Raw genomic sequence first — 22,504 nt, 5'->3', positions numbered from 1 at the left:
GTTCAATCCCTGGCCCAGGAACTTCCACATTTCACACGAATGGATGTGGGGTGGGAGAAAGCCCCACAAAGCTTCATTGAACATAATTCCTAAATGAAAGAAGAGACAGGAGTTCCTGTCGTGGCTCAGTGGTTAACAAATCCCACTAGGAACCATGAGGTTGCGGGTTTGATCCCTGCCCTTGCTCAGTGGGTTAAGGATCTGGAGTTGCTGTGAGCTGTGGTGTAGGTCACAGACGCAGCTTGGATCCCGCGTTGCTGTGGCTGTGGTGTAGGCTGGCGGCTACAGCTCTGATTAGACCCCTAGCCTGGGAACCTCCATATGCCGCGGGAGCAGCCCTAGAAAAGGCAAGAAGACAAAAAAAAAAGAAAAGACAATAAATGTTTTTCATGATGACTGCAGGGAAACATTTGGATACATTTTATCATGGAAGCCAGGACAAGTCTGGTAGGAGTTGACTTGTTTCAAAAGAAAGGAGAAAATGTTCCAAAGAGGACATATCTTCAGCAAAAGCTTTAACTTAGTGACCCTGGGGCCTGAAGCCTGGATGGCAACAGGGCCTGTGTGACTGATAGGTAAAAAAGATACTAGTTAGAAGCAGAGGAGGAAGAGAAGGGGGATGGGGGGAAAGGGGGAGAGAGACAAACTATGGAAGGCCTGGAATACTAAAGTGAGTAGGTTAAAATGATGTCCTTTTCCTATCAAATTATTTTAAGTTCTTGAATGAAGGTGTTACTGTCAAAATGCTTTATTTTACTAAGACAAGACCTTTTAGCAAGAAAACAGGAAAGTTCAAGGATGAAGGGAGAAAGGCAGTCAGACAAGGATGGTGGTGTTGGGTATGGAAAGAAATGCGTGAATCTGAGAGCTATTTCAAAGGGAAAAATCCAAATGACTCCATTCCTACTCACCAGGGTCTTTTTTTTTTTTTTTTTTTTTTGCTTTTTAGGGCCACACCTGCAGCATATGGAAGTCCCCAGGTTAGGGGTGGGGACTTCCATATGCTGCCAGCCACAGCCACAGCCACACAGGATCCGAGTCGCAACTGCGATCTATACCACAGCTCACAGCAATGCTGGATCCTTAACCCACTAAGCCAGGCCAGGGATGGAACCCGCATCCTCGTGGATCCTAGTCGGATTCATCTCCACTGCGCCACGACAGGAACTCCTCCCCAGGGTCTTCTGAAGAAAATCACAGTCCCACAGATTGGAACCTTTAATAAATTCAAGATCTCCAAGTTTGGAAAATACTCTCTCCTAGTCCCTACAAGTAGCTGTGTCAAATGCCTGCCTCTTTTCCTATGCTCATTTTCTCACAGCTTCCTTGCTCATCTTAGCAGAACTTGTATCCATATTCAGAGAAAAATAGAGATAGTAAAGTGAGAATTCCACCAACCTTTTCCCCTCTAGAGATGCACTTAGCTGCATCCTCATACCCCCCTCATCTCAGGAGATGAGACATCCATATTGCCTGCCTAAGGTTCACCTTTCCACTTTACTGTAAAGTCCAAGCACACAGGACCTAGCTCTATCTTGCACTGTATCCACTGTATGCTTTGCATTTAGTACAGTGCCTGGCACATTGCAGCTATTAACTATAACACATTGGTTCAACAAATATGACTCTGTATCTCCTACTTAGTGGCTTTATTTATGTCACATGTCTTCAAATACTTTCTCCTTCATTTCTAACTTCTTTTCTACTGATAGACACCTTCCCCTCTATACATATACACATGCTCAAGTATCTACCCTGATTAAAAGAAAAAAAAATATGGAGTTTCTGCTGTGGCACAGCATGTTAAGGACCTGGTGTTGCCACAGCTGTAGCATAGGTTGCAGCTGCTGCTCAGATTTGATCTCTGGCCCAGGAACTTCCATATGCCATGGGTACAGCCAAAAAAGAAAAAAAAAAAAAATCAAAAAACTTTTTTTTGATCCTTGCCTGTATTTAGCCATCACTCAATTTCTCTTTCCTTCACAGCTAAATTTCTAGGGTCATCTATTCTTGCTGTACACATTCTCTCCACCCCCCCCACTTCTCAATCACTTTAGTTTTGGTCTCTGTAATTCCACTGGGATTATTCTCATCAAGGCCACTAATGATCTTCTTGTCACATTCAATGAACATCTCTTCAGTCTTCATCCTTTTGCCCTCTTTATGGCATTTGGCCCTGTTGACCCTTTCTTTATTGAAATTCTCTCCTCTTTTGGCTCCTGAGTCCTTCTTTCTTTTGACAAAGACTAAGACTTAATGGATATATTTTTTTAAGTGAATGAATGGCTTCATTTCTATCGATGTGGCTTCTCTTTCTCAGCCTTTTCTGACCTCTCCTTAAATGTTGGTATTCCCTAGGGTCATATCCTTAGCTACTTCTTATTCTCCACACCCTCATTGGTCAAGATAATCCACACCAACAGTTACAATAACTATTTATGTGCTACTCACCATAAACTCTACAGATATTCAATCTTGGTTTTTCTCCTGAGCTCTAAACTCACTTTTATAATTTCTCACTGGACACGTCCATTTGGACTTTTCATAGGTATTTACCACTTAGTCTAAAGACAAGAAGCTTTTTTTTAATCTTTATATCCCCAGCACTTAGCCATAATGCCTGGCATATGGTAAGTTGTGGAAGAAAAAGATGTGTCAAATATGTGGACTACCGCCAGCTATGTCAGGCTGAAGTCTTGCTTGACTGCTTCAAATCACACTGAATTTTCTCTTCCTGATATGAAGGTACTGATCCTAACCCTGGTAAAACTTCAGCTGAGCAGAAACATAGGGAATGTTCCATTCTGAGTATTTTTCCAAATAGTTTGAATTTACCCAATTAAGTGCGAAGTGTTTTCTTTCTCTTCCTCCCTCCCTCTCTTCCTTCCTTTCTTCCTTTTTGTCTTTTTAGGGCCCCACCTGCAGCATATGGAGTTCCCAGGCTAGGGGTCTAATCGGAGCTGCAGCTGCCAGCCTACACCACAGTCACAGCAATGCCAGATCTGAGCCACGTCTGTGACCTACACCACAGCGCACGGCAACACCAGATTCTCTAACCCACTTAGTGAGACCAGGGATAGAACCTGCATCCTCATGGATACTAGCCAGATTTGTTTCTGCTGAGCCACGATGGAACTCCCCAAAGTGTTTTCATTTTAACTGTTTTAAATAAGGATTGTTAAAAAATATGTTTTTAATTTCCTGTGGATTATATAGTGGAAAGATCACAACTAGGAGTCACTAAGACCCAGACTAGGCAGAGCTTCCGTGCCTGCTCGCTTGCACCTCTCACAAGCGTTCTATCTCTCACAAGTGTTGTATCTTAATAAATCTATTTCTTGCCTGAAAAAAAAGACCCAGACTGCCCTTATAAGATAGATCACTTTGTGAGGTTGAGTCTGTCACCTGAGAGTGAACGCTATACCTCCCTTCCTACCACACAGGGTAAAATAAGATAATGTAAGTGAAATGTTTTCTTTGTTTTGTTTTTTGTCTTTTTGTCTTTCTAGGGCTGCACCCGTGGCATATGGAGGTTCCCAGGCTAGGGGTCCAATCAGAGCTGTAGCCACTGGCCTATGCCACAGCCACAGCCACTCCAGATCCGAGTCTGCGATCTACACTGCAGCTCATGGCAACGCTAGATCCTTAACCCACTGAGCAAGGCCAGAGATAGAACCTGCAACCTCATGGTTCTAGGCTGTGTCACGACGGGAATCCTTTTTTTGTTTTGTTTTGTTTTCTAAATCTTAAAGTGTTTGACACATTTAAGATATTATTGGAGTTCCCTGGTGGCTCAACAGGTTAAGCAGTGTTGTCACTGCTGTGGCACAGGTTCGATTCCTGGCCTGGGAATGTCAGCCAGCTGTGAGTGCAGCCGCCCCCTCCCCTCCGCAAAAAAAAAAAAAAAAAAAAAAAAAGAGAGAGAGAGAGAGAGATACCACCATTTAGCCAGATTTTTGCTTACTCAGAGGAATGTGAACTTAATTTCCCAGGAAAACAGTGAGGACTGCAAAGTCTAGAACATATGTAGTTAATACTGTTTGCTCCTCCTCTAAATGGCCAAAAATGCTATAATTTTCAGCTGTCTGCTTTTTGTTTTCCTAGTCTTCACTCGCTATCTGTGTTAATTCTCATTGTTATCAGTGTTCTTGCTTATAAAAGCTCCTCTCTTCTTTTCAAATTTTTTTGGCCCCCTCTGGAACATGCAGACATTCCCCAGCCAGGGATCAAACCCTTGCCACAGCGACAACCCAAGCCAGTGCAGTGACAATGCCAGATACTTAACCCACTGAACCAGAAGTGGAAAAAAACTTTCCTGTTTTTTTTTTTTTTTTTGTCTTTTTTGTCTTTCCAGGGCCATACCTGCAGCATGTGGAGGTTCCCAGGCTACAGGTCAAATCAGAACCACAGCTGCTGGCCTATGCCAGAGCCACAGCCACACCATATCAGAGCCCTGTCTGCAACCTACACCACAGCTCACAGCAATGCCAGATCCCTGACCCACTTAGTGAGGCCAGGGATCAAACCTGCATTCTCATGGATACTAGTCAAATTTGTTTCCACTGCACCACAACGGAAACTTTTTTCCTGTTTTAATTTGCTACTAATCATATGCTATAGGTTCAAGGAAGATTAGTCAAAATTATAGATTAAGAGAAAACGAAAGATTTCCACATAAGTAAAGCAAATGAACATTATTGCATGTGACTGTTTATTGCTACCATTTCCCCCTTATCTCTTGGTTCTTGGATGTGTTTTGAATTTCTTCTTTCAGACAATATTTATTGAACAAAGTAGTACCAGATACTAAAGCATAATTCCTGCCCTCATGGAGTTAACAGTTTAGTAGGACAGCAGTTAATACAATCACAAATTACAATGAAGAGTAATTATCATGATCAGGGAGGTATGCGGTTCTATAGGGCTAAGGGACAGAGGGGTCTGACGTAGTTTAGGGAGTCATGATGGCTTCAGGTGATTTTCCAGCTGAAACCTGAAGGATGAATAGGAATTCATCAGGCAGGGGAAAGGTATGCATGGGAAGAGAGCTCCAGGTAGAGAGACAAGAAGTGGGAAAGTCTAGAGCACAGGAAGAGGTAGGAGAGGGAGAGAGAGAAGCCAGCAGTGATGTGTATTGCAGGAACTGAGAGAATCACAACACAGGTAGATCAGAATTCAAGGTAAGCTGGAGAGGTAAACAGGTAAGGAGTTGGTAGCAGAATTCGGGATTCAGAAGGTATTACTGTATTTGCATCTTCATGTATTTTCATTTATCTTATTTTTATTTATTTATTTTTGTCTTTTGTCTTTTTAGGGCCACACCCATGGCATATGGAGGTTCTTTTCCAGGCTAGGGGTCAAATTGAAGCTGTAGCCGCCAGCCTACATCACAGCCACAGCAACTCGGGATCCCAGCCTCACCTGCAATCTATGTCACAGCTCACGGCAACACTGGCTCCTTAACCCACTGAGCAAGGCCACGGATGGAACCCAAAACCTCAGGGTTCCTAGCTGGATTTGTTAACCACTGAGCTGTGGCAGGAATCCTACATTTCTTTTAAAAAGAACTTTTACTTTTCCTGTGATTTTGGTAGTGCCACCTACTATTGTCCCCCAATTGTGAAATAAGTAAATTGATAGAGCATACATGAGTAGAATGTAGCAATTCATTATGAGGTTGAAGTATTACCTCATAAGCTTGTGTGGTAATTGTCAAAAAAAAAAAAAAAAAAAAGGCACAGGCTTGGGAACCACACAAGGGCCTCAGTCTGCTATTAATTAGCTTTCTATTTTGGGGACAGGTTATCTAACTTCTTTAAGCTTCAGTCTTTTTCATCAGCAAAAAGGATATAGTGACATTTAGTTCATAAAGGCCTCAGAGGATGAAATCAGATATTTACATAACATCTAGCAGAATGCACCCAACAAAGGCCAGCTCCTTGTGCTCTCCTCTTCTCTGAACTTGCAGTCCATTCTGTTCCATTGGCCCCTACACCCTGCTCCATAAACATTATCTCTCCTTTGCATTTTCTCAGCCTCTCTCCACTGGCTCCTTCCCCTCAGCCTACAATGTCCTCAAACTCCAAGCTAAAAATAGTCCCTTTTTCAATCCAGTTACCCATCCCCTTAAGCTACCTTCCCATTTTTCTTCATCCCTTTACCACTACACTACTTAAAAGAGCTATTAATATTTCCTGGAGTTCCTGTCGTGGCTCAGCAGTTAGTGAACCCAGCTAGCACCATGAGGATGCGGGTTCAATCTCCGGCCTTGCTCAGTGGGTTAAGGAACTGGCGTTGCTGTGAGCTGTGGTGTAGGTCACAGACGCAGCACAGATCCCGAGTTTCTGTGGCTGTGGTGTAGGTTCAGCAGCTTCAGCTCCGATTTGACCCCTAGCCTGGGAACTTCCATATGCCGTGGGTACGGCCTTAAAAAGACAAAAAGACAATAAATAAATAAATAATAAAAATAAGGAGTTGTTAATATTTCCCAATCCAAGTTGTATCAAAGACCCTCAGTTCTGGACCCAGGGCCAAGGCGGAGAAGTAAGAAAGGAGCTAAGGAGTTCCCATTTCGGCTCAGTGGGTTAAGATCCTGACATAGTGCCCTTGACGATATGGGTTTGATCCCTGGCTTTGCTTGGTGGGTTAAGGATCTGGCATTGCTGCAAGCTGAGGTGTAGGTCACAGATGGAGCTTGGATTTGGCGTTGCTGTGGCTGTATCGTAGGCTGGCAGCTGCAGCTCCAATTCGACCCCTAGCCGGGGAACTTCCATATGCTGCAGATGTGGCTATAAAAAGAAAAAGAAAAACCCTTAATGTCTCCGTACTGTCTACAGCAAAAGTCTGAAGTCTTGAGCAACTCCTTTAAGGCCTTCCATAATCTGGTCTTTTTCTTTCTTCACTTCTTTTTCAAACAACCTCTGCTCTAGATATACAGAATAAATCACCACTTCCTGAATATGCCCTTTTTTATCTTTATTTGCTGTATGGCTTGTGCTTATCTTCATTATCTGGGGAGCAATCCTTCCATACTCTGCCTAGTAAGTAGTTAAATCTATCCTCTAAGTCTTCCTCTTCAGCCCTTCTATCAGAAATAATCTTAAATCAACTGTATTCCAATACAAAAGAAAAAAGAAAATACAGATAAACAAAAACTATCCAAAATCTACCACCCAAAGATAACCCCCACTAAAAAAGGAAAAAAAAAAAAGAAATAATCAAAACTTCTCTTTACTGGGAGTTCCCTCCATGGCTCAGAAGTTAACGAATCTGGAATTCCTATTGTGGCGCAGTGGTTAACGAATCCGACTAGGAACCAAGAGGTTGTGGGTTCGATCCCTGCCCTTGCTCAGTGGGTTAACGATCCGGCGTTGCCGTGAGCTGTGGTGTAGGTTGCAGACGCGGCTCAGATCCAGCATTGCTGTGGCTCTGGCGTAGGCCGGTGGCCACAGCTCCAATTCGACCCCTAGCCTGGGAACCTCCATATGCCGTGGGAGTGGCCCAAAGAAATAGCAAAAAGACAAAAAAAAAAAAAAAGAAGTTAACGAATCTGACTAGGATCCATGAAGTTGAGAGTTCAATCCCTGGCCTTGCTCAGTGGGTCAAGGATCTGGCAGTGAGCTGTGGTGTAGGTCGCAGACAGAGTTCAGATCCCATGTTGCTGTTGGCTGTAGGGTAGGCCGGCAGGTGCAGCTCTGATTTGACCCCTAGCCTGGGAACTTCCATACACCTCAGGTGCGCCCCCCACAAATTCTCTTTATTGTCATAATTCTTTAAACTTCTATTAAAGCTAATCTGACATAATCTGACCTGTATTACAGCTATGTGTGCTTACATTTATCTCCCTGACCAGGCTGTAAGATTCTTGACGGTAAATAATTTTGCCTTATTCACAAACTGTGACTTACCTTCATTTTTGTATCCCATTAGCAGCTACAAAGTAGTGGTATAATGATGTGCTGACACCTGCTGGTCATATCTGGTTCAGCAGTCCTTACCCCAGCATCTTCCTCTCTATAGTATTAAGGGTGGAGACACCCTTACCCAGCCAGGCCCTAGAAGCATATGCTCCTGGTAATGTTGCCCCACAGCAGCATCCATTCCTACAGATTCCAGGGACACACTCAGACCTGCTGATGTCTAATTTGCCTTTAGAGTCACTGCTCTCAGTCCAATCTTCAGAGCTTTCCCCTCTGACTCCCCCACCCCAGCAATTTGTACTTCACGTTTCCCTTGAACCATAGAAATGTAAGAAAAGATCACAAGGAACTGGGCAGAAGGATAGAAAGAGGCAGACAGACAGTTTGGGAGCAGGGGATGTACAGTCCTTTCTTTTCACCTCAAAGAATTGAGACTGTTTCCTACAGAGAACCATTCCTTTTGACTTTTGTCTTAATTCCAGGAGGCTCTCATTCACAGACCTTTTTGGTGACAGTGTGATGAACCGGAGGTTGAGCACAGAGTAGGTAGGCGGGGTTTGGGGGTGGGGCCAGGCCAAAGAGCCTCTCACTTAGGAGCTTCTCCATTCTGTCAGCTCTCCCGGAACATCCAAGGCAAGACTGGCACCCAGGGCGCGGCAGGTGAGGGATCAGCAATGACAGAAGGGTAGGCTTTAGGGGTGATGGTGGCAGGAGAATCCCAGCTCTGCTGACCTGAGCTTCCCAAATTGTGAGACTCTCATTTGATAGAATTCTTGAGTCCCCAGTGGGGAGGTCCAGCTCAGTTTTCCCTGGGGCAAGGAAGCCTCAGAGAGAAAGACACGCTTTGGGATGGGTGGGGGCAGGGTGGAGGGATGGCAATGGAGATGGGTATGGGACACACTGCTGAGAGATGCAAGGCAATCTTAGGAGACATGGAGGTAGATGCCAGGGCCAGAGGGAGAGCATGGCCAGAGGATCACATGGCAGGATCCAGACAAGAGAAAAGGGGAGACTGAAACAGGGAGAGAGGGAGAGGACAGTGGAACAAATATGAGATGGCACTGGGGGCAGAGGAGAGCTGGGTAACAGGAAGGCCAAGGAGGAAGGAAGGCTCACATGGAGCAATCTCCTCTTCCGGCTGTAAAGCGCGCTCCAGAAAGCCCCAGCAAAACCGGGAGCGAAGTGGGGCACCAGGTTCCCACCAGACTGATTCAGCTGGAGGAGAATCCCCCCAGTTACCCACCTCCCCTGCTTCTTCATACTCCCATTTCAGTTGGGGGAGAGGGTGAGGCTGCTCCTCACTGCGGTCACAGCCACATCCTGCAGAGCAGGGGAGGGGGAAGTAAGAAGCAAAACAAGCAGAACCACCACAGGCAAAGACCATGGGGAGCATGCCCTGGATACATACAGCTGACGTGCCACCAGGGTGTCCTCAGCTCAGGCCCAGCAGAGGCCCAACACCTCTAGGACTCTGCATTTCTCAGGCTTCCTCAGTGTGCTTCAACCTTACTGAGAGCATTCCAAGGAAGGAGGCTGTCTTTGGATTATTTGGCCCACTTGGTAAAAGCCCACTTTTATCATTTGCTAGTGACTTTAGCCAAGTTGCTTAATTTCTCTTAGTTTCATTTTTCTCATTGCAAACTAGGGACACCTCCCTTACAACAGGCTGGGAAGACAGAAATAATTCACATAAAGCGCTTGGCACATAGTAGGTTCTCAATAAATATTAAGTTTTTTTTTTTTTTTTTTTTTTTTGTCTTTTTGTCTTTTTAGGGCTATACCCGCAGCATATGGAGGTTCCCAGGCTAGAGGTCTAATCAGAGCTGCAGCCACCGCCCCATGCCAGAGCCACAGCAACGCAGGAACTGAGCCACATCTGTGACCTACACCATAGCTCCCGGCAACAATGGATCCTAACTCACTGAGCAAGGCCAGGGATCGGAACTGCAACCTCAAGGTTCCTAGTTAGACTTGTTTCCGCTACGCCACAGCGGGAGCTCCTAGTTATTATTTTTATCAGGACTCCCAGGACCCCTATATTTCTCACTTCTTTAAAGGTAGGACAGCACACTCCCTGACATGGGCTTTTGGAGTCTGAAAATCAGTTGTGTTTGACCTTGGGTAAATTACTTAATGTAAGCCTCAGTTTGCTCAGCTGTAAAACAAGGAGAGTAATACCTGCACCTCACAGAAGTACAGTACCCAGTGTGTGTCCAAAAATGGCAGCTATGAGAACTACCTGCCAGGTAAGCTTCACCTTCTCCACTGTAGTAGCAACAGCCTACTTCCCTTGGGGTCTTAACTGGTGGTGGGCTAGCCTCCTGCGTGCCCTCATTCCTCCAGCCAAAGCTGTTACTGCTCCTCAGGCTATTTTAAAGATCAAGATTTCCTACAGAACTAAAGGAAAAAAATGGGAAGAAAGCACAGAGGGCTGAAGGGGCCCAGGGGGAAAGATGACAAACAAAGATGATGATGAGCTAGAAACCAAAGAGACAGAAAGGGGAAAAGCCATTTCTCTCTTTCTAAGGAAACCTGCGGCCTTTCTTCTAATGACTGACCACATGCCCGCACCCCCACCCCCACCCCCAGGAACCATGGAGTCCTTCAGCTCAAAGAGTCTGGCGCTGCAAGCGGAGAAGAAGCTACTGAGTAAGATGGCAGGTCGGTCTGTGGTTCACCTCTTCATCGATGAGACGAGCAGCGAAGTGCTAGATGAGCTCTACCGTGTGTCCAAAGAGTACACACACAGCAGGCCCCAGGCCCAGAGGGTAATCAAGGACCTGATCAAGGTGGCCATCAAGGTGGCTGTGCTGCACCGAAGTGGCTGCTTTAGCCCCAGCGAGCTGGCCTTGGCTACCCGCTTTCGCCAAAAGCTGCGGCAGGGCGCCATGACGGTGCTCAGCTTTAGCGAGGTGGACTTCACCTTCGAGGCTGCTGTGCTGGCCAGCCTGCTGACCGAGTGCCGGGATATGCTGCTGGAGCTGGTGGCACAGCACCTCACACCCAAGTCACACGGCCGCATCCGCCATGTGTTTGATCACTTCTCCGACCTGGGCCTGCTCACGGCGCTCTATGGGCCTGACTTCACCTCGCGCCTTGGCAAGATCTGTGATGGGCTCAGGAAGCTGCTGGATGAGGGGAAACTCTGAGGGCCCTGAACCCAGCACATTCCTTCTTGGCGAAATGGCTGACTGAGAAAACAACAGATAACGGGCTTTCTAACCCTACTCATCCGCACTAATGCCTTTCAGTCCTCAGGCTTCAGTCTTTCCCAAGAGTGCTTTTGACTCTGAGACCACCCCACCCCCAAACTGCTGGTGGAGAAGAAGCAATGCCGAGGGTTGAAGCCTCTCTCCCACTCCAGCCCCAAGACAGGAAACAGAGCTGCCTGAAAAAGACGAAGTGAAACTTGGATCTCTATTTTTCCCATAAGAGACGTTTCAAACAGGGAAGCCCCCTCCCCTCAGAACCAGGGGAAGAAGCCATAGCCCATCGAACTCCTCTGGGGACACTAAAGACAGGGGGCAGGGAGTGGGGGAAGGGGGCCCTTAGAGACATCCTAGACCTTCAGCTCTAGGCAGAGCCTGGACAGATACCAGGGGCTCTGCTCTAGAGGGCAGGAAGAAGGGCTAGGGCAGGGGAGAGTCTCACAGAGGAAATAAAACTATTCAAACATGCACAGGGCTCAATGTTTAATCTCTCCAGCTTCTTATATCTTTTGATCATCACAGAGGAAAGAGGTATATAAACATCACTCATCTCACCTCTCACCATTTCCATACAGGAGACTGAGGCATATTTCCAGTACCACTGGGGTTCCCTTGCCTACTTCTTCTGTTCAAGAAACTCAAAAAAACTGTACTGCAGATCAGTGCTACAAATTTCAAATAAATATGCAGTGAGGAGCAAGGCATAGATCAACAGGCTCTGGTAAGGAGGGGGCATAACAAAGAGACTCCCACAACAAAAAGACTCCCACAGCTGTCCTCCTCTTCAAACTCCAGGGCAATTCTTCTTCCAGCCCTTAGCCTCACACAGGTTGAACAGAGGAGCAGATTAGAAGGGTGAACTGGTGGCATGGAGAGTCCCAGACCCTACATCACTGGCTTGTTCTCTGAGCAAGAGTCGTGAAAAAGTTACATGAACCTGGTTAGTCAAGACCGAGCCAAAATTCTTTCCTTTGCAATTGGGGGAAAGGCCGGCACAGTGTGCCATTCCCTGCAGTGGGGCTGGATCACTGACTGCCCTTTCTCAATAATACCGTTGGCTAAGAAGGCTGGGCAGGGGAGCCAACAGTCATCAGCTAACTCCCTGTTCCTGGGTTCTCCTCACCCCAGGGCTATAGAAATCTTATTTTTTGGCTAAGAGTGGGAAAGAGTAAGATACAGCAAATAAATATTACTTCAGTATAGCACCAAATAAATTAGGTAATATCATTGGAGGGGGGAGGAAGTTGGGGGCTGGAGGAGTCCCTGCCTCCCTGCTCTAAGGCCAAGGAATGGTGAGAGGGATGGGAAAGGCAGCAAGGATGTTAAGAGCCTTTTGAATTTAAAGGACAACTCTAGATTCAGCCCAAGAAATGAGAAGGGGTCTCTTTCCCACCCCCTACCCTTGCCAGTAGAACTGCTCCAGGCTAAGGAACTCCTAATGGACAAGGAGGCTGGGAAGATGGCAGGAGGAAGGGAGGTGGGCTGGGAAGCTGTGTTCTTGAGCCTCACCTCAGGCTCCTCTCTCCCTCTTCAACATCTTGCTTCTCTCAGTCAGTTCTGGGGACGTCAGAGTTTGAAGATTTCATCCTCCTGGTCTCGAAGGGTCCGGGTCCGAGAGGTCCGGGTCAGTGGCACAGGACCTAGGACTGCTCGTTGCTGCATCCGAGGAGAGCTCAGGTGAAGACCTGAATCCTCCCCAGGTACCCTGCAGGTAGGAAAAGGGCGAACAAGTGACAGATCAAGAGCCTGAGTTGGGGCCAAGTGAAGAGGTACATGGAAAGCCGTCCTCCTCTCCTAATATACTTCAGCTGGTTGCTCTCAGATGGAGTCTCCATACCTTCTGGGTAAATCCTAACCGTCCTGGTCCTTCTCAGATCATTGGAGCAGTAAGAACAGTCAACTAGGAGTTCCCATTGTGGCTCAACAATAACAAATCAGACTAGTAACCATAAGGATATGGGTTCGATCCCTGGCCTTGCTCAGTGGGTTAAGGATCCAGTGTTACCATGAGATGTGGTATAGGTCACAGACATGGCTCAGATCTGGTGTGGCTGTGGCTGTGGCATAGACTCTGATTTCAGATCTGGTGTGGCTGTGGCTGTGGCATAGACTCTGATGTTCCTAGCCTGGGAACATCCTTTTGCCGCTGGTGTGGCCCTGAAAAGCAAAAAAAAAAAAAAAAAACAAAAACCCCAAAAACAAAACAGTCAACTATCCCACTCCAAAGAAAACATAGAACCATTTCCCAGTGCCTCTACTCATTCCAGCAGCCACAGACTCTGTTCATTGTCTTGGGGCTACTTGAGGAAAAGGCTTCACCTGGCTCCTGCTGACACTGTGCTTACTTACTTTGTGTCTGGTCAGGTAAAGTTAGAGGAACAGAGAAGTCTATGGAGGGACTTAGATGGGACCATTCAAGACTCACCCACTTTCCCCCCTTTTCAGCTTCTGGGCAGCAGCCTTCTTTGACAAGCTGATCTGTGAATCAAGCTTCTTAAGGAAGTCAGAGGCAGAGAGGTCATGGATGGGAGTCGGGGGCTCCTGGCCAGGAGTGGGAAGGACTTCACCATTGGCTCGTCCCGGACCTGTTTCTTGTTTCTTCCTCTCAGCTGAGTGTGACCATACTTCATCCTTACTTGGCTGTACCTCTTCCTCTCCATCCTTCTCTTCCTCAGATTCCAAACCATTGAACAAGTCTCTGGGCTCTGTCAGAATGGGGATGTAGAGGGTTTTCTTCAGGAAGATGGAGTCATTAGTATAAAGTCGGTTTGCACGTTTAATCTGTTCCATCTTTAAAAAAATAAAATCACAATTAATGACAGTATAAACAATCTCTCTCTTTTTTTTCTCTTTTGGCCACCCTGAGGCATATGGAGTTCCCGGGCCAGGGATCAGATCCGAGCCACAGCTGTGACCTACACTGCAGCTGCAACACCGGAGTCTTCAACCCACTGTGTTGGGCTGGGGATCAAACCTGCATCCTGGCCCTGATGCCGCCAATCCCAGTGCACCACAGCAGGAACTCCAGCAATCAATCTAGCATCTCTACAGCATCTCATGCCTTTTATTTTTTTGGCTGTGCCCATAACATGTGGAAGTTCCTGGGCCAGGGATTGCACCAGTGCCACAGAATGACCTGAACCACTGCAGTGAAAACAGCAGATCCTTAACCCACTGTGCCACAAGGGAACTCCATCTCATGTCTTTGATTATTATTTTTATTTAAAAATTAAAAAAAATTTTTTATGGCCGCACCTGTGGCATATGAAAGTTCCTGGGCCAGGGATTGAATCTGAGCCACAGCTGTGGCAATACCAGATACTCTAACCTGCTGTGATGGGCCAGGGATCCAACCTGCACTTCTGAAGTAACCCAAGCCACTGCAGTTGGATACTTAACTTACTGCGCCACAGTGGGAACTCCCTCATTCCTTTTAAAGTGATTGTACAAAGTCTCATCTGACCCTCTAAGTACCGTAAATACAGTGGGCTGATGCTATCCTATTTGATTAATTAGCAGTTTTCGTACTTTTTGGTCTTGGGGGCCCCCTTCAGATTTTAGAAAGTATGGAGGGGTGTTCCCGTGGTGCAGTGGAAACAAATACAACTAGTATCCATGAGGATGCAGGTTTGATCCCTGGTGTCGCTCAGGAGGTTAAGGATCTGGCATTGCTGTGAGCTGTGGTGTAGGCCGGCAGCTGCATCTCTGATTTGACCCCTAGTCTGGGAACTTCCATATGCCTCTGATGTGGTCCTTAAAAAAAAAAAAAGTATGGAGAAGAAATGCTTTTATTTATTTTTGATGATCACAGCTATCTATATTTAATGTACTATAAATTAAAGCTAAAAAATTTAAAAACATTTGCTTTAAAAATAACAAACCTGGGAGTTCCCATCGTGGCGCAGCAGAAACGAATCTGACTAGGAACCATGAGGTTACGGGTTTGATTCCTGGCCTCCCTCAGTGGGTTAATGATCTGGCGTTGCTGTGAGCTGTGGTGTAGGTCGCAGATGCAGCTCAGATCTGGTGTAGTTGTGGCAAAGGTCGGCAGCTACAGCTCTAATTTGACCCCTAGCCTAGGAACCTCCATATGCCGTGGGTGCGGCCCTAAAAAAAATAATAATAAATAAATAAATAACAGTAACAAACCTATTACCTATTAACAAATATTTTAATAAAAAATCACTAATTTTCCAAACAAAAACAAAGAAATGTCGCCAGAAGAAAGGTACTATTTTACATTTTTATAAACCACTTTTATGTTGGACTTAATAGAAGACAACAGGATTCTCCTATCTGCCTCTACATTCAATCTGCTGCAGGATCACATGTCTCACAGCCTCTGGAAAATACAGTACTCTCATGAAAATGGAAAAGATATTTTTTATTTTATTTTACTTTGTCTTTTTGTCCTTTTAGGGCTGCATCCGAGGCACATGGAGGTTTCCAGGCTAAGGGTCTAATCGGAGCTGTAGCCGCTGGCCTACATCACAGCCACAGCAATGCCAGATCTGAGCTGCATCTGCAACCCACACCACAGCTCATGGCAACGCCGGATCCCCAACCCACTGAGCAAGGGCAGGGATCGAACCCGCAACCTCATGGTTCCTAGTCAGATTCATTTCCGCTGCGCCACAATGGGAACTCTGGAAAAGGTATTTTTCAAATTTTTTCTTTTTGTAGCCGCAGCTGCAGCACATGGATGTTCCTGGATTGGGACCTAATCAGAGCCACAGCTATACCACATTCACAGCAACGTCAGATCTGAGCCGTATCCTTAACCTATGTATCAGCTTGTGACAACACCAGACACTTAACCCACTGAGCAAGGCCAGGGATTGAACCCATATCCTTATGGACACTAGTCGGATTCTTAACCCACTGAGCCACAATGAAAACACCCAAGAATGGAGGAGATAAGTAATTACTATTACAATGAAAATAGTTTTGATCTAGTGGATCCTTAAAGAGTCTTAGGGACTCCTAGGGCTCCCTGGAACTCACTTTGAGAACTTCTGTTAAAGAAGGAACCGAGGCTCAAAGAGGTGAAGTTACTTACCTAGCAAGTTTTTGATAGAGCTAGAACTAGAATTCTGGGCCTTTTTACTCCTTCCGGTGAATTAATAACTTCACTGATCAAGCATGTATTTAGTACCTATTTATTCAACACTGAAAACAGTGACAGGCATCACCATCTAGGTATCTACCTGCCTCTCAAGGTAGAAATATCACTGTTACCTTGTCATCCTTAACTCTTTCCTTTCACTACTCATACCAAACAGGTCATCAAAAATGCTGCAAAAACCTCTCTCACATCTGGTCTCATCTTCACACTTAGTGCTACTAAATTAGAATATATTCTTAGTATTTCTCATCTGGGTATTATAAGATGTAACTGGTCTTCCTCTCTCCATTTGAACTCATCCTCCATTCCACTGATATCTTTCTAAAAAAATTAATCTGGGAGTTCCCTTCGTGGCTCAGTGGTTAACGAATCCGACTGGGAACCATGAGGTTGTGGGTTCAATCCCTGGCCTTGCTCAGGGGGTTAAGGACCCAGCGTTGCCGTGAGCTGTGGTATCGTTTGTCAAAGATTCAGCTCGGATCCCACGTTGCTGTGGCTCTGGTATAGGCTGCAGGCTACAGGTCCGATTAGACTCCTAGCCTAGGAACCTCCATATGTCATGAGTGCGGCCCTGGAAAAGACAAAAAGACCAAAAAAAAAAAAAAAAAAAAAAGCTCTGATAGTTCCTTGGTGGCTCAGCAGGTTGCTGTCACTGCTGTGGCTCAGGTCGCTGCCACGGTGCCCATTTGATCCATCACCCAAGAACTTTGGCATGCATGGGAGCGGCCAAAAATAAAGTTAAAAAAAAAAAACCAATAATTTAAAAGTTAATCTGATCAACCCACTACTCTGCTTCTAAACCTTCCATGGCTCCCCACTGGCTCAGAGATAAAATCCACATTAGCATTCAAGGGCATTCTTAATCTAGCCCTCATAGGAAGTCCAGCCACATCTCTCTTCTTTTGCCACCTATACATTTCACCATCCTGAACTTTACATTTTTACTCCAACATTTTATGATCTCTCACACTTTTGTGTCTTTATTTGCCGGGAACACTTCTCCACTATTCACTTCTCTGCCTGGAAAATTTCTCATCAACTATCTTTCCCTTTGTGTTATCTTCTCCCAATGCATACTGTAAATACACCTGTAATAATACCTACCCTATTACATTATTATTTGCCTCTTTGCATATTTGTCCTGCCCAAACTGGACAGGATTGGTGACTTGCTATCTCTGTCCCTAAGGTGCTCCTCAGCATCATGCAAACTTGGCACACAGCAGAGGCTCTCTAATGCTTTATGAGTAAATAAACTAGATCATAAAATGTAGAAACCACAGATATATTATATCAGTATTTTATTACCAGAGGCCACGCAGCCAGTTTTACCAAAACTTCATCCCATAATGGCACCAGTTTAGGAAATCATAATCCTTATATCTGTCAAATAAGAAAGCTGTTTCCATCCTAGGGCAAGACTACTATAATAAACTTGACTAATAAAATCTTATGCTATAATGAGTTTAAAAATAAAACCGATTGATCTGAACAATAAAAAAAATTGAAAGTGGCTTGCAGTTTTGTAATTTTACTCTGCCAAGTGTTTTGATGCTAGTCAGTGTATTTTGCTTAGATAATATCCTAGGGTCCCTTCTAGTTCCAAGATGACATGAATTTATCTGTGAACTTTCTGTCTCTTTTATTATTCCCTAGAAGTACCATATAAGGGCACAATTTTCCACATCCATTGAGCCAAGAGCTATAAAGGCCATTAGAATCTAGTCATTTTAATAGAGCAGGTCAAAGTGAGAATTTTAGAATGTGACGACCTCGTCTGAATCCTGGCTTTACTAATTAGATTAGTTGTATAGTCTATGGCAAGTTATCTAAAATTCAATCTCCTTATCTTTAAAAAAAATTTATTGAAGTATAATTAACTTACAATATTATACTAATTTCAGATGTACAACATAGTGATATTCCTTATTTTTAAATGGAAATAGTTATATATACCTCATAAAGTTTTATGGAGATAATATAAGAGCTTGGCACATACTAAGGGTTCCTTAAATGACAGATAGATAATAACTTAGGGTGATTTAGTTACCTAAGTTTTTTATTTAATGCATCTTCCTCATTTTACAAATGGTGAGGAAACTGAAGCCCCAGACAGGGGAAGTGATTGACTATTCAGTCACTCAGCTAGTAAGTAGCACAATGAGAACAGAACTTAGAACTACAGAGCTTTTCTGTACTCAGAAAGGGACAGGGCTGTAAGAAAACCTCAAAAATAATTGTTGATTCACTCGCAGCATGGCTCCCTCGGCCTTTGCTGGGATGAAAGAACTGCCCAGTACTTTCATATCTGCTTCCTTTGGTTAGGCCATCCCTCTACTTGAAATGTTCACTCTACTGTACTCCCAGTCTCCATGTATGGAAATCTGAGCCACACTTTCATTTACTCAAAAAACATCTATTAAGGAGTTCCCTTTGTGGCTCAGCGGTAATGAACCCGACCAGCATCCATGAGGATGAGGGTTTGATTCCTGGCCTTGCTCAATGGGTTAAAGAATCCGGTGTTGCTGTGAGCTGTGGTGTAGGCTGCAGACACGGCTTGGATCTGGCATTGCTGTGGCTGTGGCGTAAGCTGGCAGCCTTAGCTGGGATTTGACCCCTAGTCTGGGAACTTCCATATGCCGCAAGTGTGGCCCTTAAAAAAAAAAAAAAAACTGGGGAGTTCCGGTCGTGGCACAGAAGAAATGGATCCAACTAGGAACCATGAGGTTGCGGGTTTAATCTCTGGCCTCGTTCAGTGTGTCAGGGACCTGGCGTTGCTGCCGTGAACTGTGGTGTAGGTCGCAGATGCAGCTCGGATCCTGCGTTGCTGTGACTATGGCTGTGGCCAGCAGCTGTAGCTCCATTTTTTTTTTTTTTTTTTTTTTTTTTTGTCTTTTGTCGTTGTTGTTGCTATTTCTTGGGCCGCTCCCGCGGCATATGGAGGTTCCCAGGCTAGGGGTTGAATCGGAGCTGTAGCCACCGGCCTATGCCAGAGCCACAGCAACTCGGGATCCGAGCCACGTCTGCAACCTACACCACAGCTCACGGCAACGCTGGATCGTCAACCCACTGAGCAAGGGCAGGGACCGAACCCGCAACCTCATGGTTCCTAGTCGGATTCGTTAACCACTGCGCCACGACGGGAACTCCTGTAGCTCCAATTTGACCCCTAGCACAGGAACTTCCATATGCCGTGGGTGCGGCCCTAAAAAGCAAAAAAAAAAAAAAAAAAAAAAAAAAAGCTATTAAGCTGGGGACTATGGGACTATGCCAATCTCTATTGAAATAAAATTGAGGGAGTTCCCGTCGTGGCGCAATGGTTAACGAATCCGACTAGGAACCATGAGGTTGCGGGTTCGGTCCCTGCCCTTGCTCAGTGGGTTAACGATCTGGCGTTGCCGTGAGCTGTGGTGTAGGTTGCAGACGCGGCTCGGATCCTGCGTTGCTGTGGCTCTGGCGTAGGCCGGTGGCTACAGCTCTGATTAGACCCCTAGCCTGGGAACCTCCATATGCCGCGGGAGCAGCCCAAAGAAATAGCAAAAAAAGATTAAAAAAAAAAAAAAAGAAATAAAATTGAAAAGAAATCATTCTGGCCCTTAAAAAAAGTATACAAGCTATTGGAAAGACAAAAACGTAAAAGGTGTAAACCACTGGATTACATAGGTTTATAGAGAGGAGCAAGAGAAGGGAATGCCTGTCTTTCAAGGCCCATTGTGATGACTCCCTTAAAATCTGCACTGTCCCCTTTGAGATAAAAATTAATCTTTCCTGGGAGTTCCCATCGAGGTGCAGTGGAAACAAATCCGACTAGGAACCATGAGGCTCAGATCTGGCATTGCTGTGGCTATGGTGAAGGCCGGGAGCCACAGCTCTGATTAGACCCCTAGCCTGGGAACCTCCACATGCCGTGGGGTATGGCCCTAAAAAGACAAAAAAAAAAAAAAAAAAAAATTAATCTTTCCTGATTTCCCACTCTTTGTTAACCCCTCTACAAACTCACCATATTCTGTCACCTACAATCATTATTTGTGTCCCTGTCCATTTCTCACTAGACTGTAAACTACATGAGGGCAGCAACTCTACATTTTATTTATGGTTCCATCTCCCAAGATGGTTACCACAGTGGTTTGAACATACCAAGCACAAAAACTGTGTGGCTACAGAAATATGGAAGAAAAACCCTCATCAACTTTTTTTTTTGGCCAAGGTGTGCAGCAACTTGATGTACCATCTCAGTTCCCAGACCAAGGATTGAACTTAGCCATAAATTTCATCATCTTTGGTGGTGAAAGCACCAAGTCCTAACCATTAGATCAACAGGGAACTCCTACCTTATCAACTTTAAAGCAATGTATTTTTACACCTACTAAATATACCCTGTCCATGACCTGAAATACTTGGCATAGGGAGTACCTATTTTGTGGGGGTTTTTTTGTTTGTTTGTTTGTTTTTTTTTTTGGTCTTTTGTGTTTCTAGGGCCGCACCTGCGGCATACGGAGGTTCCCAGGCTAGGGGTCTAATCGGAGCTGTAGCCACCGGCCTACGCCAGAGCCACAGCAATGCAGGATCTGAGCCGCATCTGCGACCTACACCACAGCTCACGACAAGCCAGATCCTTAACCCACTGAGCAAGGCCAGGGATGGAACCCGCAAACTCATAGTTCCTAGTTGGATTCGTTAACCACTGAGCCACGACAGGAACTCTGGGAGTACCTATTTTGTACCAACAAGGCTACCTTTCTGAAAAGGAGGCAGAGCACTGAAGAGGAAAAAAGAACAAGAGACAGGCACTTAAGGAACTTAGAACTAAAAACCAGCTCTTCATTATTTCCCATAAATGTTTCAACATTCTCATTTAAAACATTTCTATGTGGTTAATTGTAGGGGCTTTGGAGTTCCCTGGTGGCTCAGTGGGTTGAGGGTCTGGTGGCATCACTGCTGTGTCTCTGTTGTGGTGAGGGTTCAATACCTAGCCCAGGAACTTCCTGGCCAATCCCTGGCCAAAACAAAATAAAACAAAAGGGTATGGGCTTTGGAGTAAGATAGATTTGTTTGAATATTCACTCCAGCACTTACTAGTTATTTGACCTTGGTCAAATTGGTTAACCAATCTAAGTCTCAGTTTCTTCACCTATAAAAAGGGTATAATAATTGTATGCTTGATAGGGATGTGACGATCAGATGCGCTAATGGATGTAAAGTCTTTAGTATAGTGACTGGTATAATAAATAAGAGCTGCTCACCTCCACCGGGATATTGAGACAGGATTTGTCTCAACCAGACAGTGCAACACGAGATGGGACCCTTGTCAATTAATTTATCACAATTAACTAATTTAGACACAATTAGGAAAATTTCAGGTGAAGTTGCCCAGAGGGCCACTATATCCTCATGAGGAATAAATCTTTTCTGAGTGTCTGCGTCCCAATCCTGGAAGACTCACCGTCACCCCGTATTTGAGTGCTAGTCCAGCCAGGGTGTCTCCGGGCGCCAACTGATGCTCCAGGCGTCTTTCCCTCACCGGGGAGCAGGCAGACTGCACAAGGCTTCCATAAGAACGAGCCCGGCTCCCTTGAAGCAGTCCTGACCCCCCGAGGGGGGCCTGTCTAGAGGGAGAGGCCATCTCCTCACCCTGCGGACAACTGGAGTTGCAACTGCGGGAGGCCCGGCCAAGTGACCGATAGTGACAGGCCCGGGGTCTGGGAATGAAAATCTGGAGGATTCCTTTCCCTTTCTGTGTTCTCTCCTAAGTCTCTCCGCCTTCCCCCCACTAGGCGACCTCTGACTCCTGGCTTCCCCGCCTTCCAAGGCCTTTTCCCACAAACCTGTAACCTGACTGTTCAGTCCCTACCTGAGTTTCTCCTTAGTACCCCTCCGACTTTCGATCCCCCACAACTCGCGACATTGACCTCTGACCTTTGACCACTAGACACCCTCCTCTACACTACAGAGTTTGCCCCCAGGTCGGTCCGCCAGACCTCCCAGCCCCCAACCCCGATTCCGCGCGTCCCGGGCTTGGTCGCTAGGGTCGGGAACTAATCAGGCCCACTCCAGGTGGGCTGTGGCCTCAGGCGAAGGGCGTGATGACCGCGAGAATCTGTAGCACACTTTCCCCTGAGAGATCCTCAAAGGTACGCTCCGCATCAAATCAGTCACACTCTCAAACTCGGGATCCACAGCTAGGTTCCTCTTTCTCCAAACGCCTCTAATCTGCCAAGATGCAAGGGCCTGAATCGGGCAGGGCGGCAAGCT

General features: G+C 45.7%; 2 protein-coding genes across 4 annotated transcripts; one reads left to right on the top strand and one right to left on the bottom strand.

The window, feature by feature from the left end:
• On the top strand, positions 8,203–11,596 carry TNFAIP8L2 (TNF alpha induced protein 8 like 2). 3 transcript variants are annotated; one of them, XM_013997163.2, is made up of 2 exons: positions 8,203–8,579; positions 10,447–11,596. In XM_013997163.2, exon 2 carries the CDS (start codon positions 10,469–10,471, stop codon positions 11,066–11,068), a length of 600 nt encoding a protein of 199 aa, XP_013852617.1. In that variant the 5' UTR covers positions 8,203–8,579; positions 10,447–10,468; the 3' UTR covers positions 11,069–11,596. The 3 variants fall into 3 exon arrangements, with proteins under 3 accessions (XP_013852617.1, NP_001191299.1, XP_005663517.1); NM_001204370.1 differs by having other exon boundaries at positions 8,496–8,579; positions 10,509–11,596; XM_005663460.3 differs by lacking the exon at positions 8,203–8,579 and adding an exon at positions 8,588–10,165 and having other exon boundaries at positions 10,509–11,596.
• LYSMD1 (LysM domain containing 1) lies at positions 11,595–22,471 on the bottom strand. Its single transcript, NM_001243501.1, is given in 3 exon segments — positions 11,595–12,833; positions 13,554–13,918; positions 21,696–22,471. Coding segments are annotated over 3 exon segments (684 nt in total). The 5' UTR covers positions 21,876–22,471; the 3' UTR covers positions 11,595–12,694.

The sequence above is a fragment of the Sus scrofa genome, chromosome 4 (genome assembly GCF_000003025.6).
Source record: "Sus scrofa isolate TJ Tabasco breed Duroc chromosome 4, Sscrofa11.1, whole genome shotgun sequence".
NCBI lineage: Eukaryota > Metazoa > Chordata > Mammalia > Artiodactyla > Suidae > Sus > Sus scrofa.
Note: the sequence above shows the minus strand (reverse complement) of the source record. Positions and strands in the feature narration are given on the sequence as shown.